The sequence below is a fragment of the Mercurialis annua genome, linkage group LG4, assembly GCF_937616625.2.
Source record: "Mercurialis annua linkage group LG4, ddMerAnnu1.2, whole genome shotgun sequence".
Lineage (NCBI taxonomy): Eukaryota > Viridiplantae > Streptophyta > Magnoliopsida > Malpighiales > Euphorbiaceae > Mercurialis > Mercurialis annua.
Genome location: NC_065573.1, coordinates 22,680,093 through 22,699,682, shown reverse-complemented (window position 1 = coordinate 22,699,682; position 19,590 = coordinate 22,680,093). Strand labels below are relative to the sequence as shown.

Sequence of the window (19,590 nt, the reverse complement as noted above, 5' to 3'; positions counted from 1 at the left end):
ATAACCTTCATATTGAAAAAAAAAAACACAGGTTAAACAAACAATCCAATTCCAAAAGAGAAAATAATGAATTAACGAAAGGTAAGGTTAGCCCTTAAAGGTTACACAATGAAAAATGTCTAATTACATAAACATTTTACTGTTACCAGTTATACTACTATGCTTCAAAATTCATTTAACCATCGGTTGTGATAACTCTGGTCCCCTGGATATGGAGTTTTCCATCAAGTATTAGAAACTTGAAAAAAGCCGAAATAAGAACACTATTTCCTTGCGTAAGGCGTAACGCATACAGCAATAAACTAAAATTATGGAGTACTTGCCTCCTCATAATCATAATCTACACTCATGCTATATGAAGGTCAATAGGAACAGACTATCTAATTTCTATAATGCAAGCTAAAAACACAACGAAATTGTAAGAAACAAAACTCAAAAACATCAACAAGTAACCTGACATTACAAGTGATAAACCCAAGAGTTCAAGAAGCGTCAAGAGTGTACTTCAAAACAGAACAAAATTGCAGCATAAATTGTAGATAAGTTGAGAGATGATAACGTAAATGTAGAAGAACATAGTTCCAAGAGACAAATCAAAATACAAATCGAAAATGGAATGCCCCTAATACTTTCCATAAATCACTAACACTGACTGTTTCGACGACTCCTCCAAATCTTATATTTTTTCATTCCTAACTTTTAGAGGACTGCTTTTCCTTGGACTTTTGAATCTTGAGAACCTTCTTCACTATCTTCTGCTCTTCAACTAAAAAGGCTCGAATAATCCTGCAAAATAAGATTCACTTCAAACCATTGCAGTGCACACAACATAATATCAAGCACAAACAAGAACTTTGGATTCCTACAGTTAATGATAACAGACCTTTCTCTGACAGCACCACCCGACAATACACCTCCATAAGCCCGATTGACAGTCCTCCTGTTCCTCGACAATCTCGACCTCTTATATTCTGCAGGTCTCAAGTGAGGAATCTGCAGACATGCACACAAATGAATCACAACTCCAATAACACTCATTAAACAAAAACCCGAAAAACAAGAAGACATCACATATCCCAGCTAACTAAACATCCTACAGTCTACGACTTTCTAAGTAGCACAGACACTTCATTCAAACAATGTTTCCCATTTCATAAACACGTCATTTTAAACATCGGAAACCTTAGAATAAGGTCATTTTGCGGTATCTATGTCCAAGTCTCCCATTCCCCATGTCAATTTTCATGCTGCTAGCCTTTCGGCATTATAGCTCAGCGATTATTATTGATAAATTACAATCAAACTATCCAACGATAACAGTAATAGCAGCTTGTAAGTAAAATTGAAACAGGACAGAGATTGCAATTATAGAAAACATACGCCTTGAATCCTCTTGCCGGTGACGGGGCACTTAGGACCGCTTGCTCTCTTTTTGGTGGTCTGATACACCAGCTTTCCACCTACAGAGCAAATTAAAATAATGTCAATTGAAAGTGAAAATTAAACCGTAAAATCAGATCAAAAGTGAAATGGGAAGAATACCAGGGGTTTTGACGATCCGGTGCTGGTTTGATTTAGTGGCATAGCTGTGCCGCTTCCTGTACGTGAGTCTCTGCACCATTTTCGATCTCTCTGCTCTTCTAGGGTTTGGTTTCCGAGTGCAGGAGCTGTGCTTCAACAGAGAACAAAGGTTTTTATTGAAGTAGCCCTAGATCCTACGGTTTTTGTTCCATTCAAAATCAACGCTTCAGATTTGCTTCCACCAGGGCGTGTCAACGGGCCCGGCCCGGCCCAATTTAGACCAAATTCCACCTCAGGTTTCAATGTGTTATCAATTTTTTTTTCCCAAAATGTGTTATTAATTGGTGGTGGATAATTATACAACACAACCGTTACGCCATGTAATTCGTACAAACCAATTATGCGTTAGTCATATTGAAAATTGAATGATAAAAAATAAGTAATAATTAAAAAAATTCCTATCGCAAATGCTCATTGTTTTGATGTAAAAATGACGTGGCAAACGGTTGCATGGGATAAATACTCGGTTCGGTTCAATTTTTTTGCCTCCAAACTAAAAGTTCGGTTCGGTTTGAAAATTTTTCAAATCAAAAATCGAAAAAACAGAAAAAATTTCAACCAAACCGATGCTCATCCCTAATTTCACACATTCAATATTTGATCTACTTTAATAAAAAAAATTATCATATTTTTATCATAAAATATATTCCTTCCGTCTCAAATTCATGGACAATTTAAAATAAATATTAATATTAAAAATAATAATAAAATGAATTATTTTATAAAAAATAGTACACTTTCTTATTTATTATAGTTTTGTATTTTAATATTTTATGTGTTGTTTTTAATAAATCCAGTATAGTTAATATGTATATATATAATTAAGCATTCAAGTAATAAATTACTGCCTATCATTTAAAACAAAAAAAATAGAAACAACTGTTAATTTAGGACGGAAGTAATATAATTTTATAAATTTATGTGACATACAAAAGAGGTATAAAAAAATTAGTATTAATAAAATATTATTTATTTAGAAATGGTTAGTTTAGGCTCATGAGCTTCTATAATTCATATTCGAGTTTGGCTCGAAATGAAGTTGGAGTAGCTCAAATTCAAGCTCAACCTGAATTTTTTTGAGTTGATTTTGAATTTTTTTCAAGTCGATTTCAAATAACCTATGAATATCCCAATCGTTTACACTTTCAAGGATGATTATTAAAAACTCTAAGGATAACGTCAAAATAATTAAGTCACCCTATTTAGAAAATTATAAATTATACTCTTTGATGTTTACTTAAATTCACTAATACGCTAGGCATCAAATTATTTGACTGTGCATTTAATTCCTCTCACAAGTATTCCCTCCTCTCCAAGTAAAAAAAAACCATTAATACTAGCATCAGCCAACTATATGACTTGTGTTAAAAATAAAGTTCAATTAGATATATATATAAAACTTTTTTTTTTATAAAATCCATAAAATCATAAAAATTAGATAAAATTTTATAAAATAGTTTTTAGTAATTCATAAAATTATATTCCCTCAGTCAAAATAGATTTAGTTGTCTATTTTCATATTATCATATAGTTTTAAAAAACACAATTAATTCTATAAATTTTTACACTTTTTTTCTACTTTCTCTATATACCCTTATTTAACATATATAGTCGTAGAAACCTTATTTACTTATAGATATCATTATAGCAATAAATACAAACAGAGACAATATAAAACAATTAATTTTAAATAGAGAAAGTAGACAAGAGTTTTGAAAAAAAATCGAAAAAGTGGACAATTCTATTAGGACGGAGGGAGTAATATGTATAATTATGTTATTTTTAATTAGCATACTTTTAGTAAGGCTTAGTCATCTAAAATACTTCCATTTTTTTCGTTTACGGACCAAACTTTTAAAATTTTCAATTTTAGCCCATTTTTTATTTTTTTACTTTTAATTATAGTCCATTACTCAAATTAAATTGACTTCTTTAAATATGTTGTTCATATTGCTTCATATTGTTCTAATTTATCATTTTACTATAAAAAATTCCATACATGAAGTAATATAAAGTGTATTGAATTTTTATCCATTCAAATTTGAGCGGTGATCTATAATTAAAACTGAAAAATAAAAAAGGGCTAAAATTGAAGATTTTGAAAGTTTGGCTTACAAACGAAAAAATCTGAAAAATTTGAATATTTGAATATTTTTAGCCTGTTAAGCCTTTTATTATTAGTAATAAGTATAAATATTTAAAAAAAAAAAATTGGAACCCCCATTTATGATTATGAATATTTATTTTTGCCTTGTTGGGCAAAATCACTTGGGTTTCCATATTTATGATATTCTCATTTTTAGTTTTTGAAGTGGAAGATTCCATTATTCCATTAGTTTTGCAAGCAAATTAGCATGTTGTACAGAGATTAATTTGAAGCTGTTTTTGTAATTGTTGTCACTTTTAGTTGTATTTATTTTCACCATACTTTTGAGTCGTCTTAGAAACCTCATTTTTTTTGGTTAGTTAAAAAAATATGCTAATTGATTTTATTTTTCTGCAGATTCAAGATATAAATGAATTATAAAGTATTTAGATTTAAGCTTTAATGAATTTAAAGGTGCTCAAATTCATGAATTCCTTAATGGATTTCACAATTTGCGCTATCTTGATTGCTATGCAGATTCATTTGGTGTTTCGGGATCTTTTTCAGAGCTAAGTGCAGATAATCTGCATTGGATTTCAAGTCAGTCTTGTTTGAAATACTTGAACAATGCATATGTTAAGCTAAATAATGTAAGCCAACATTGGCTGAACCGTTTTAACAAGCCTCATGTGCTGCGCGCTGACAGTACTTCCCGAGGGGATTCGGCTCATCGAAGTAAGTTCATTTTTGTTTCTAATGTTTGGTTTATTCATCTCACAGCTATTAATTCAACCGGAGCCAATGCAACTCATAATTATGGGTTGAATTCAGAATGTATGCTTGTGCCAAGCAGTGAAAATGAGTTGCTCCACTTTTATTGCAACTATTTCTTATCCCAGATTTTATCTTTTCGTGCAGTTGAGGGTTTTGTCGGAAAGGGGTTTATTATATTAAGAAAGTTTTGTACCATGCAAAGGGAAGATCTTGAGTTATGGTAAAACTCGGGTGTCGTCTGACAATTGTTTTGAGGGAGACAACACCTAAAAAAGAGGCCAAGATTGTCAAGCTGAGAGTGATAATACTGCAGAATTGCATTTGGCCAATGTGTTGGAAAGGAGAAATTCTTATGTGAACCTAGTTTACCACGTAGGATTATGAATCATCCATTAAATATATGACACGTGACGTAATTACGAGCCACTCTTCCTTGCAGTGCTTGATTGGTCAACTCTAATATTTTGATGTAGCTAGATAGTAAGTCATTGCATCCCCAAATACTAACACTTGATTACAATAGTAACTAAATAATTATTCCCCAAATCGATATTACAGATTTAATTAAATTTGCAATGGCCATAAAAAAACAGAAATATTCCATTTGGATTGAAATAAATGAATTGGAGATGTAAACAATGTTCATAAAGTAAAGTCAATAATATATCAATCAACAAAGTTGTCTAATAAATATGCAACTCTAACACAGCAAAAAAGTAAAGGAAATCAGTCCATGTCAAACCAAAAGAGCTTCCCCGCCTCTGGTGGATAATGAGGGATATGGCTGTTCCGACGAGTGAAGACTTGCCGAATATCAGCATCCTTCTGAATTGGCTTAGAAATATCAGAAACAGTTAAATAACCATCAGCGGTGATCAAGTAGAGGCACGGTTTCCCTTTCCCCAAATAAGAGATGTTATTTCCTACGAACCATGATGTGTTCTTGATTTCACTTTCGGACAATAACTCCCACTACATCTTCGCCTCATTTAATTTGTAAAATGTCAAGTCGAGTATCCGCTTTGGTTTGTGTTTATTCTTCCGCAAATACTTGAAATCCATGTCCACTCGGCGGATCTCTCCTTTATCATCCGAAATTCTTGTGTAAATGCCTTGTTCGTTTGATGATGGTATTTTCATAGGCGTATTTTTCCATTGACGCCTTTTCATATCGTATATCTTCACGCAGTTTCTTTCATCGACGCAGTAGATTTTTTCTCGGGTGACACACAGAGACGAGATGTGTTCTTTGAAGTGGAGACTCGTATCCAATCGGGCATAATTTGTCCAAGAATTATCTCCTGGACACCATTTTCGTAGAATAACTATACTTGTACCAGGTTGAAGTAGTTGAAGTAATAGATTAGCAACCAGTAATACTCGGGCTTGCCATCGACTACTGAAATAGCAAATCGATAAATGTAGGTGCCAGTATCAGGCACCCAGATTTTCTCCTTGGTGATTGGATTAAGTAAAAACATCCTGGTTTGCTCATTGTAGTTGTAGTTAGAGTCCGTGGCCGCCAGTAACCATCCATTCCTCGAGCATAAAGGAAGATTGGATCGATGATCGAATACGTTTGTATCAATGCAGATCTTGTGCGTCGTTCGAGTTGAAACTCGAATAAAATCCAGATGATCATGGTCGCTTTTGTTCAGCATCAAAACCCAGGGTGTTGTATCCTTACAGTGGCTGAGCTTGGTGGGCAGATTGGTGAAAGCATGTCTGAAATCCTTGCAAACCGCCGCTAATCGAATCGTATCTATCAAGTGTAGTTTTTCCATTATCACCCAAATTATCCGCTGGTGCTTTTTTCCAACCTTCAAAATCATTATTACTGCCCATTCTGATCATGTCAAGTGAGAATTTATTTTTGTGAAACTAGCCGTGTATATATATAGGCATAAACAGTTATTTAAGATAACTTGTTGGTTTATAGAATCCTTTTAGGATTCGAAAAATTTATCCTAATGAATTAAGGACTGTTCAGTTAGAGCCCCACGGAGAATTGGACTCAATTAATTTGTTGTGATATATTGTGCATATTGACGCCACTTGGTTATGCTCTACACCCCCTATTGCCATCTTCAACGCCCTCTTCTTTTTTCTTTTGGCCAAACATATCTTTAGGTTTCTGCACTATCATTTTTTTCAACTTGGATTCTTGCACTCAAAACCGTTAATAATATATCCTACATTATCAAAAACATATATTTTAAGTCTCTATTGTTGCGCGAGTTAACCGAATGTGAACGACTTTAACAATTAACAGAAATAAAATGCATATTTGGGTCCCTACATTATAAAATCAAGTCCTTTACTATTAGAAACATCTATTTTAAGTCCTTTTGTCATATAATTCAAATAATATTAATTTTTTTTATTTAATTTAATTTAATGCTATTAATTGTTTTTAGCGTTCCCAACGCTAAAATCTAATATTAAATCTTAAAAATTTAAATTTATTAATTTAATTTAATTAAATAAATATTTTTAGATGTACAATTAATTTTAATTTTTTAAACAATTAAATATATTAAAAACTGTTTATCTCCCTCGAAACCTGATTTTGGTTGGTTTCGAGGAAGTTGGTTCGTCCGTCTTCCTTCCATGGAGAACCAGGGTGTTCGTCTTTCATAGGAGAAAGACGACTGGTTCGTCTTCCTCCTACGGAAGACGAACCAAATCTGGTTCGTTTTTCTCGAGACAAATCAAGATCGGTTTTGAGTAAGACGAATGATTTTAATAAATTTTAAAAAAAAAAATTATATTTAAAAAATTTGTTTTGATTTAGTTAAATTAATTAATTTTGAAATATTAAGATTTTAAATTAGATTTATAGTGAAAGGATTCAATTGGCAAAATAATTATAGTGTAAATATAGCGAGTTTCGGGAACAAGATTGTATATCTCACTCTCCAATGGAATGACATCAATGGAATGATATTGAGGGATGTAAATTGAAGACTTCTGATACTGTAGAAAATATTTTTTTAACGTTTTTGAGTGTGGAGATCCAAGTTGAAAAAGATGATAATGCATAGATTCAAATATTGGTTTGACCTTTTATTTTCTCAAACTAATCATAAAAATATGAAAAGTCTCATTCATCAAAAAATAAAAATAAATTACGGATGGTATTTTCTTTTTGTAACAAAGTTTCACTCTTTCAAAAACACGTGATTTGTGCTACATTATTGCAAAACATTTAATTTGGAAAATTTACATGTTTATATAAAAAAATTAAAAAAAAGTTGCAGATTTTATTACAAAATATATCTCATATTTTTTTTAATTTTATATTTTTACTCTCGGTATTTAAAAGTTAGGGTTAATGTCTTGAAACCCGCCATCTTTTAAACTTTTTTAGGTTTCACCCTCATATTGTAAAATCGTTGATTTCACCAAATTACCGTTTTCAGTTTTCAATTCCATCCAAAAATATTCCATTGACCTTTTTTTTCATTCGGAAAATATTCAAATTAATACCTTATATTTTAACATTTATTGTAAATAGACCTTAATGTTATAATTAGAATAAAAAACCAGTTTCTCCATAATTTAAAATCTTAATTAATTTAAATAAGTTCTTTTAAATATAAAATTAATAATTTAATTAATTTTAAATAAAAATTTAGACAAAAATATTGAGTTTGTTTTTTGAAAAACCATCATTCGAGTCGAAAATGATGGAAAATCAACCACTGCCGGACAACCTCCCAGCGCCGGACAAACTCCCTGCTGCCTAATAATCTTGTTCGCTTGGGTTTAGACGAAGAAGACGAATATCTTCGTTTATATATCTTTCACTAATAGAAAATAGTTGATCAACGACAGATTCAAAATTCATTGCTAAAAATTTGCGGGCTGAAGCGACATAACGATTTTTATTTCGCTTTTAGCGACGCTAAAAGTAATGCATTTAGCGACAATTTTTCCATCTGTCCATAAATGCGTCACTATTAGCGACAGATTCCACAATCCGACGCTAAAAGTATTATTTTTATTAAAAAAATGGTTAAGGTACAAAAATGGACCTAATGTTTACCCGTGGCTCACCCAGCCCCCTAACGTTTTTCGAGTCTCAAAAATAATCCTAATATTAACAAAGTGGGACAAATATACCCTCCGTATAACGGTAGCGTGTTTGAACGTTAACTCGGCTGATGTAGCATATAATTAGCCGTTGTCCTAATATTTTTCGAGTCTAAAAACTGATTTTTAAAATAAGAGGTACCAAACTGTTAATTATGGTATATCTAAAGGACCTCAACATAATTTGTTCATTTTTAAACTTTAGATAAATAGCTGATCGAGATTTATATTATATAATCTTTAAAAATATTGCAATCAATTATAAGAGTTAATATATTTATAAATTTAACATAAATTTTAAAATTTTAATAATTGAAAATATAATTTAAAAATTATTATAATTCAGGATTTCAAATAATTTTTTTTCTGGAGATCCTATAATAATAAAATGATAATATAATTCAAGAAATTAATTTGCAACAACTTTATGACTAGTAATTATATCTCTTATGCAATTTGTCTATTTACAGTTTCTACTGAATTTCTCATTTTCTCAAGTAAATAAATCATCATACATTAAAAATGAGTATCTCATTTTCCTTTTTTCTAGTTATGAATTTTTTTTATCATCTTTGAAATTTAGATATTAGATATGCCTAGTGATGTCAACCCACTTGATTAAACTGTTTCTAAATTTCATCAACAACATGCTATTTTTTTTAATTTTCAACCAAAGGATGAAAAATGATTATTGAAAAGTTAAGAAATTAAATAGGGTATGCCATTCTTAACTATTATGTTTAATATTAGTAAGAATAATATGTTTAAATGTGAGTCTTTTGAATATAAAATTATAATATGCTTTTTTTTCTAGTTTATTTTTGAAAAAAAAAACTCAATGAGTTGTGTGAACTAAACAATAAAAAATAAAAATAAAAGACTTTCCCCGGCAATTGCTAAAATCGCCTCCATACCGTGGGGCGCCCAGATAAATGTCGGTGCTGGGACGGCATTAAAAGGGCAGTTACTCCTTGTACAGAGCAACAAAACCGCCTTTATATATTCTTTTCGTTGCACTGAGATAATCAGCTCAGCTCATCCGTTTTTCATTTTGAAGAATGAACTGAGTTCATAATCAGTTACCTTGTACTTGAAGTTATTGCAGCAGAAAGTTAAATCAGCAGCAGATCAAAGTTGCAAACAAGATCATGTATGGTAAATAGATAAGTAGATAGTTAACTTTTCTGTTATATAATCAGTTAGGATTCTCAATTCTGTTAGTTAGTAATTAGTTAATTAGACTTCCGTTATGAAATAGTATGTGACATATCAAATACCATATGCTTAGCATGAATCTGACCCTCTAACTGTACTTATCCATAGAGTATAATTTCTGAGATTATTAGTCTAAGATATACAACAATGAGTTAAAAAACTACAAAATATAAAAAGGATACAAAATTACAACTCAATCTAAATGGCGCCTAACAACTTTGCCATAATAGTCTTTCTTGGCATGTCGGCTGGCCAGCGTTGGGTGATTCAGCGGAATCCCGGTAAGATTTCTACGACTCGGAGGACTGCTGTCCTAGTTATATCGCATACTCGTGAACGAGTGTGCATAAAAGATGCAATTTCATCTCGTGGTGCACCTCCCACCATAGCATGGACGAGGCCTCTCTGGCAGATGTAAGTTGGTGTGTCTTGTCGGCTAAAAAACAGAAAACTAATTAAGTTACAATTAATGACAATGAAATTTAAAACAAAGAGTTTAATAGAAAAATTAATACCAGAAAGTAGCCTCCATCCTCTTCCAGGTCTGCATCCACCTCCGGGTCGGCGGCCTGATCAACCTCTGGGTTGGCAGCCTGTTTCAGTAGGCTTCACTAATCAAACTAATACACATATAAACAATTCAACATCTTAACGAGAACAAAAACCATAGTTTTGAATTCTTATACTGGTTTCCAATGTGCCAAAGAGAGAAAAGAACTGAAAGTAGTTACAATGAAACCATTTACAGAATATGATAACATTCACATACAATTTCAAAAGTAGCGGCATTATTCTGCGATTTGCATTCTTTTCCGATTTAGGAAAATAAGAACAGAATTATTCAATAAACAAAAGTAGAAAACTAATAAGTTTTTAATTAATGAGTAAGCAAATTTGAAAACATGAAGTTTAATAAAAAAAACTAATACCAGATCATCCTCGATGTCTGCATCCTGATCCACCTCCGGGTCAGTAGCCTGAACCACCTTCAGACAGGGGCAGACATAGGAAAAGCGTACGGTGGGCAACTGCCCACCTTATAATTTTGAGTCCCTTTAAAAAACATTGATATGGAATTGAAAAATATGATTTTGTGTCACGACCCAAAATATTGAGCCGAGACCGGCGCTAGGGAACGGGAGTGGCAGCTCCGAAACCCGTAGCAAGCCTAAAACCACTATCAATTTTTCGCAAATATAATACAAATACATTCACATACGGAAGCTAATATATACATATAACATATAACCTGAGGATCTTCTTCTGACTCTTCTTCTAGATCCTCCTCTGGATCTTCCTATGGATCCTCTTCTGGATCTTCCTCTAGATCCTCTTCAGTTTCCTCACTATACTCTATCTCTGGTGAATGTTTTCTGCCTCTGACCCTAGAAGAGCTACCAATCTCTGATACTCTGACATGTAACCATTCTGATAAATCTCTGGTGATCTCCTAATATCTATGTGGAAGCCATTCTGGTGGACATCATATGGTCCGCCTACTTCATAATGAAACCCGTTTTGAAATATAGGAGGCGCTTCCTCTCGTTCTTCTGCAGCATGTAGCTGAGCTCCGTTCTGCCCAGACATGCTGAAAGAAACAATTTCTAACATAAGCGACCATCTGAGACCATTTCCACACGTAACTCCAATATTAACTTATAAGGTGCTGTAAATATTTAACATTCAACCAATCTGTATGCAATTCGCAAGCTCGTAATCACTTAACATTCCTTGCACAATTATCAAACACTTAGCTACCTTAACCGTTCGTATACGCAGATATTAATCACTTATTCACTTAACCATCTTGGTTCGCGCGCGTTACGTAACATACTACTAATGCACATATCAAACAAATGCAAGCAACTAAGGTCCGACTCTTTTGCTGCAGTAGTTCCTTGGTTTACTTACTGACAGAGTACCCCATATCAAACAGACATTCAGACAAATTGGCAGTGGTAACTGGACCCACTGCTCTCAAACACACACTGAAACAAACTTGCAGCGGTATCTGGACCAACTGCTCTGATACCACAACTGTCACAACCCAAAATATTGAGCCGAGACCGGCGCTAGGGAACGGGAGTGATAGCTCCGGAACCCGTAGCAAGTCTAAAACCACTATCAATTTTTTGCAAATATAATACAATACATTCACATATGGAAGCTAATATATACATATAACATATAATCAAATATTCACACTAACTATTCAGATAACCTCGCAGGCTCTAGTTACCGTACCCTGTACGAACTGGCCTCGCGGTACTATATACATGAGTTAGTGTATCAAACAGATCACCGACATCTGGTGCCGTGAATAAAACATATCGTAAGTAGCCTACCAAAAATATATAAACAAAGACAGTAAGTAATATGTACAATCAAAATGTACTGCTGTCTAGGCTGCGACTCTATCAACACAGGACCACTACTGCAGCACTATGAATCGAGAACTATACATATGTAGCCGACTTCCGAATCCCAAAATTGGTTTCTAACTAACCCCAAACGCTAAGCACCTGAAAGGCATCAAAAGTGAGGGATCAGTATTTGGGAAAATAATGAGTGAGTTTGCATTTTTACTAACGGTATTAATATAAAACATAGCATCGCATTTCAAGAAAACAATAATATAAAAGTAATACATATAAACAGGTATTTGATCCGTTCGAAACTAATATCCTAGCATGCGACACAACTTACGAATATTCAAATCATACTGATCCAAATGGTCCGACCCGGGAGTGTTCGCACTCTACCACGTCGATCGCGACCAATCTCTTAATCCCAAAGTGTGAGTTCAACTCACTAGATACGGGGTCTCCAGGTTACACCGTAACCGAGTGCTCACTCGTATCGAATTCATTGTCCAACTTCGAAATTCATATTCATATTTATACCATATTCGCATCATGCATGTATATATCAAATCATTTCTCATATGCAAACACACTAGACTGACTTGATATTGGTGATCACACAGCCTATTGACACCCAATAGGTAGCTAGTTTCTTCGGATCGCATACTAGTTCCTCGTATATAAATTTGATAGAAACATATAACATTTACTCAAATCATATATATATATATGCGATGCGTATAATAATATACGTATATATAAAATAATTTTAATATATAATACGCGAAAGTAAAGTGCAACTCATAGTGACCGCTATCCAATCAATGAGGTGATCTATGTAATGATATGCTCTTGCTATCCCACATCCGGTGCTGCTCGCTCGTACGTCTGATACAAATTGATTAACGTTTGGTAGTTAGATATTAACCTCGTGATGTTACACGTGTAATACGTTTAAATTCTAGGGTTTAGTTTCATTCTTGATATTATTATCGTATTCGATAACTCTTAGTCGTATTTACGACTTAATGAATACTAATCCTCGTATTCGAGAATCGTAGATTTTAATCGACATGTTCTATTATCGTTAATTACTTAAAACGTCGAGCTAATCTCAAAACTTATGATTCTCGGACTAAAAATTCATCTTTTGGAGTCAAACAATCAAAGACATCAAATACCTAGGTCATATACAGCCCAAATGCTCGTTGGTGTAAGTCGGGGTGCACGTGCAGGCATCTCGGCGGGTGCACGTTCGTGCACCACGTGCACAGTTCCGGAAATTCAATTTCCGGGGTTTCGGCCCATTCCGACATGCTAACAACACTTACACCTCCAAAACCCATATATCTGTTTTTCTTGAAACGTTAAAACGACCTCAAAACGTCAAATTCCAAATTCTTAACTTAGAAACATAAAACAACCCCCTAATCTTAAATTTTAACATTCAATTTCAAAATATTACCTTGAAACGAAGCTTGATATTAGTAGAAGATAGAATTCCGGGGAGTTTGACGCGAAAATCACTCGAAACGGACGTCGGACGAAGAAATGGCGGCGAAACAACGGTATCGATCGATGGTTTCTCAATATCTCTGGATCCTTCTTCTTCACCTTCTGATTCATATTTTCCTTCTTATATGATTTGGCAAAAATACTACTTAGGTCCTTGTTCTTTTTGTTTGTCATCATTTATCCTTTAAACTTTTCTTTCGTTCAATTTAGTCCACAACTCAATCAATTAATACTTTTATTATGACTTATACGTATTATTTATATCCAATAAATAATACGAATCCCGATATTAATATCTTCCCGTCAAAATCTAAAATTTCCATTTTTGAAACGGAATGGCTAAATTACCACTTTAGTCCCTGGGGTTTTTGACGGATTTATTCCTCCGAAATTTAAGAAATTCCAATTCCATGCCTGTTTCAAAAATAATACCAATTTTGTGCTTGGGCCCACCCAATCCGCATTTTTGAAATGCGGATTGGATGAGCAATCCGCATTTATGGAATGCGAATTTATTTTAGCAACAATCCGCATTATAAGAATGCGGATTGTGTGTTCAAATTGTTTGCAAAATATACATTTTAATCCTTAATTAAAACCAATATTTTATTAATTCCTTCTTATTTTTGTTTTTATTATCACTATAAATTATAGTTAATAGTTTTCTCAATCGGTTTTGATAAATATATTAAAAATTAATATATTAAAGTACATCTCTAAATGTAGAGTTAAAAGTTTCGGATAAAACCTCGAAATTAAAATGTCGAAATTTAAAAGTTTTGACGTAATATAAAAGTATATAAATTAAGATATATATAAATATAATTTTTATATACATATATATATAATAAATAAAAAAATTCAGTTTAATCCCTAAACTTTCTTCACCCATCATAGTACTCCACCGCCTTTTTTTTATTATATATATATAAATATAATTTTTATATAAATCTTAACTATATACTTTTATATTACGTCAAAAATTTTAAATTTCGATATTTTAATTTCGGAATTTTATCCGAAACTTTTAACGCTATATTTAGAGATGTATATTGATATATATTTAATAATCGGTTTTGAACGAAACAAATGAAGTTTAGAAGGTAAATATATCAAAAATTAATATATCAATATACATCTCTAAATATGTATATTTTAGTTAAGGATTAAAATGTATATTTTGCCAAACAATTTTAACACACAATCCGCATTCTTAGAATGCGGATTGTTGTCATCCAATCCGCAATTTTAAAAATGCGGATTGGGTGGGCCCAAGCACAAAATTGGTATTATTTTTGAAACAGTCATGGAATTGAAATTTCTTAAATTTTGGAGGAACAAATCCGTCAAAAACCCTTAGTCCCTGAACTCTATTTTGGGACTTTTCTTGACATTTTTTCTCTTAATTCCAATTACAACTTTAGAATTGAAATATAATAATAAATTCCGCATAATTACTTTCCCGAGACCGACCTACTTGGATTTATTTTTACTTTATCTTCTCGAAAATCTTTCCGATATCGCTACTTCGGCCACCAAGAACTGGACACGTGGTCCAATTAGGTAATTAAATCTTTTAGGGTATTACATTTTGTCACCTTAAATTATATAGTTTATCCACCTTAAAATTTATTTGTTGCCCATTTTATTCATCTTATAAAATTTCAATATAATTTTGACCACCTTATAAAATATTTCTGGGTCCGCCACTGCCTCCGGATCGGTGTCCTGATTCAGCATATTTATATTTTTTGGCCAAACTGTCATTACTTGAAAAAGCTGAAACAACAAAACACAGGGGCATACCCCTCTGGAAACCAGCAAAACAAGCAGCAACTAGCAAATTACTCAAGCAAAACTTCTCATTAGCAAAAGAACTACATACTTTTGATGGCTTCAATAAAGCTATACAAAAATTAGACTGATCTATATCAAAGAAACTAAAAAAAAAAAGTATTCCTAACTCTGTTGCATTCAACTGTAACTTTCTCTCCTGCAATAATGCTGCGATTTCTTGCCCTCCAAATCTCATAAACTTTGGCCACAGAACATGTTCTTTTGAATATACCAAATTTAGACTTTCCTGCAGTTTTTCTACTACTCCAGGTTCTAATACTGGTTGGAGAATTACAGATATGAAGGATCTTTTGCCAGACTTGATTACTTAAAGGACAAGAATAGAAGCAATGATCTATGTTCTCAGATTCTAATGAGCAAAACTCACATTTATCATTTTGAACACAGCCCCATTTAAACAAGGCTTAAATGCACCAAAAATCACCAATTTTCGCGTGTTTTTGATATTTAACATAATCTTTTAATTTTGACATATTTAACATAAACTTTCAAATTTTTTGCAATTAAGACCACATGAATTTTTCTTTGAAAAATAGTGTTATTTTACATCCAAAACGGCGTCGTTTTAATATAAAACGGTGTCGTTTTACATCAAAAACGGTGCCGGTGTCTTTAATTGCAAAATTTTGAAAGTTCATATACTTGTTTGCCAAAATTAAAAGATTATGTTAAATACTAAAAACACGAGAAAGTTAGTGATTTTTGGTGCATTTAAGCCTTTAAACAATCTATTTTCGGTTCTCACCCTTCTTTTTATCACTAACCAAAGCTCAGGTTATACCAAAAGACAGTCAGACAATACGTTCTTAACAGATCATAAATACTTAGATTCTAATTTCCCCTTTCGATTCCAAGGAAATTAATGAATGCTTCATACTTCCATTGAAAGAAAAGACTCATTGAAATTACAAGAACTGAATGCAAGATAATCTCTGAACTAAATATACACCCACAACGAAACCATTTCTTATAAACCAAACAGAAACTAACAATATATTCACTTACAGTTTCAAAAGTCTCAGCATTATTCTCCTGATCCTGAAGCTCTTTATCCAAAAAAAAAAAAAGATCTGAATTCTTGATAAAGACTGAATGATTTCAATCAAATTACAAAATGAAATGCAAGATAATGGTTTAAAGAAACAGTTAATGAACACAACAAACAGAAACCAATTCTTATAAACCAAAAGGGAACTAACAATATATTCACTTACAGTTTCCAAAGTTTCGGCATTATTCTCCTGATCCTGAAGCTTTTCATCCTAAAAAAAACAAAAAAATATGAAATCTTGATCAAGATTGAATGAATAAATTTCAAAAATGAAATGCAAGATAATATTTTGAAGAATTAATGCATTAATGCAAGAACTAAATATAAACAAAACGAACAAATAATCAACGGCCTAGAGCCCACTTCACAATTTTAAACACCCGATTGCTCCCCTTAATTTACTGCCAAGCCAGATTCTTAATATCTGTTTTTTTATTTAAAGTGTAATTTATTTAATATAAACGTTATATTAGTATGCACTTATTAATTTTAATTTATAATATGATCATTTTAAAGTATTTTGTAGTTTACTATGCTGATAAATTTTTTAATTTTTATTAAACCATAGCATTTTATTAAGACAGTAATTTTTATTTTTTTTATAAATTTTTATATTGACATTGTAATACAAAATTCTAAAAATTAGTCAAAAGAGAAAAAATAACGATAATATTTTATCAAATAAATAAATTATTAATCTATTTTAGACAGTTTAAGTAGTGTAACTTTTAATTAATAATTTTAAAAAAATACATTACACGAGTAATTTACTAAAAAAACATTTTGTTTTTATTATTTGGAAATTAGACTCTACACGTAAAAATGAAAATAATTACATTTATACATAGGGTATTTCATTTTGAAGAAATTAGAAATAACACGTGAAAACTAAGAATAATTACATCAGTCACGTGATTATTTTTTGGTGGGACGATACGTATATTAGGTAAAGTATTTGCGATAATACGTCATTTTTTTTAAAAAAATGTTTCCTTTTTTTCTTTTCTTTCTCCTTTTCCATCTCTTTTTCGAGCACCACCATTGTAGTACACCGAAACAATGCTTTGGCGAACTGAATTCAGTATAGGGGTGGTTCCTACAAAATTTAGAGACCATTTTTGCGACCGCCATACGTGCGTGGGTTTTTTAGCCGTCGCTATAATATAGCGGCATATGGATGTGGCGCCGGGGTATGTACAATTGCAGTGGTGGTTTCTTAGGGACGGCTAACTCCGCCCTTCGCTACATAGGAAATATATTGAACGGGATCCGTTCGGGAACGTGAAATGTTGGATGAGTTATGGTATGGGGGGGCTGCAACCTCTCGCTATTTCCGCGACCATCTGAGGGGAAGGGTCTCATTTCGGGACCGGCCCGCGATGAAGAAGAGATAATTGAGCATGCCATGACGTTGTTAGGATCTCATATAGGCTTTTATGGCCCTGACCTGTAAATGGACCTTTATGAGCCTCTAAAATATCTTTTATACCATGACCAATACCCCAGTTAGTTCTATACATATGACCCGCGACGAGAAAAAAAATTGCGCCTTTCTACGGCTTGGCTTCGCTATCGCTCCTATGTGGTAGTCGGCCTATAAAGATTCCTACCATAAAAAAATGCCTATTATCTAATCTAGAAACTTCGCCAGAAGCAAGCAAGACGAGATCGCGTGAGAAAGTTGTTACAGTGTTTTTTATGATTTTTGGTCCCAAAACTAGTAAAGAAGTGATGAATATAGGTCTAATTCGCCCTTATACTGTCTGGCATATGCCAAATAATATAGCGAAGAATAAAATGGGATAATTAACTTGTAAACATTCACAACATGCAAGTGTCAAAGTTAATTGGCCACAATAAACAGAAGGAACAAAATTAAATCAAAAACAAATAAAGAAATAGAAAACAATCTCAAGTCATTAATCGCTTTTATTGTTTGAAAATATTGCAAAGAATTATAAGAATTATAAGGAATATAATCTTTAAAAATATTGCAAACAATTATAAGAATTAATATATTTTTAAATTTAACATAAATTTTAATAATTGAAAATATAATTTAATAATTTTTATAATTCAGGATTCCAAATAATTTTTTTTTCTGGAGATCCTATAATAATGAAATGATAATATAATTCAAGAAATTAATTTGCAATAACTATATGACAAGTAATTATATCTCTCATCATGCAATTTGTCTATTTACAGTTTCTACTGAATTTCTCATTTTCTCAAATAAATAAATCACCATACATTGAAAATGAGTATCTCCATCTAGAATAAGTTGAATTAAAACCCATGTATGAGTATCTCATTTTCTCATTTTCCTTTTTTTCTGGTTATGAATTTTTTTATCAACTTTGAAATTTAGATATTAGATATGCCTAGTGATGTCAACCCACTTGATTAAACTGTTTCCAAATTTCATCAACAAAATGCTATTTTTTTAATTTTCAACCAAAGGATGAAAAATGATTATTGAAAAGTTAAGAAACTTTATAGGGTATGGCATTCTTTTTCTACGAAATTAAAATGATTATGTTTAAAATTAGTAAGAATAATATGTTTAAATATGAGTCTTTTGAATATAAAATTAAAATTTGCATTTTTTTCTAGTTTATTTTTGAAAAAAAAATCAACGAGTTGTGTGAACTAAACAAAAAAAAAAGCAAATTACTCTAAAACCCCTCACATATGTCATAATTTACACTTTGATCCTTCTTATTTGAAAATTAAATAATTTAATTCTTTATTTTTATTTTCATCAATAATTTAGTCCTTTCGTCCATTTTTAGTTTTAGTCAAGCGAGTTAAAAGACTAAATTTAAAAATTAATTTAAAAAAAAAAACAATTTGGTCTCTTATTTTTATTTATTTTCTACGATTTCGTCTCTCAAGTTTGAAATTAATTTTCTCTTAAGTCCTTTATCTTGGTTGACAAACATCAAAAATTAACGGATTGACTAAATTGTTGACAGAATCAAAAATGAGGGAATAAATGGTTTGATTTTTAAAAAAGAGAGATCAAAGTGTGAGAATATGAAGGACTTTAA

The 19,590-nt window shown here is 31.9% G+C and overlaps 1 protein-coding gene across 1 annotated transcript; it reads right to left on the bottom strand.

Annotated features, from left to right (window-relative positions):
- Positions 1–416: 416 nt before the first annotated feature.
- Positions 417–1,700, bottom strand: LOC126679210 (60S ribosomal protein L34). Its single transcript, XM_050374192.2, has 4 exons — positions 1,543–1,700; positions 1,381–1,460; positions 884–993; positions 417–786 (listed from the first exon to the last, which is right to left on the bottom strand). Exons 1-4 carry the CDS (start codon positions 1,619–1,621, stop codon positions 693–695), a joined length of 363 nt encoding a protein of 120 aa, XP_050230149.1. The 5' UTR covers positions 1,622–1,700; the 3' UTR covers positions 417–692.
- Between the last annotated feature and the right edge of the window lie 17,890 nt (positions 1,701–19,590).

Bases quoted from the DNA above. Each gene is read 5' to 3' on its own strand.
- LOC126679210 (XM_050374192.2), bottom strand. From the start codon at position 1,621: ATGGTGCAGAGACTCACGTACAGGAAGCGGCACAGCTATGCCACTAAA. The intron at 1,461-1,542 runs GTATTCTTCCCA...TTTGCTCTGTAG, and splicing joins CCGGATCGTCAAAACCCCTG to GTGGAAAGCTGGTGTATCAG. The intron at 787-883 runs GTCTGTTATCAT...CTTATTTTGCAG, and splicing joins GGTGGTGCTGTCAGAGAAAG to GATTATTCGAGCCTTTTTAG.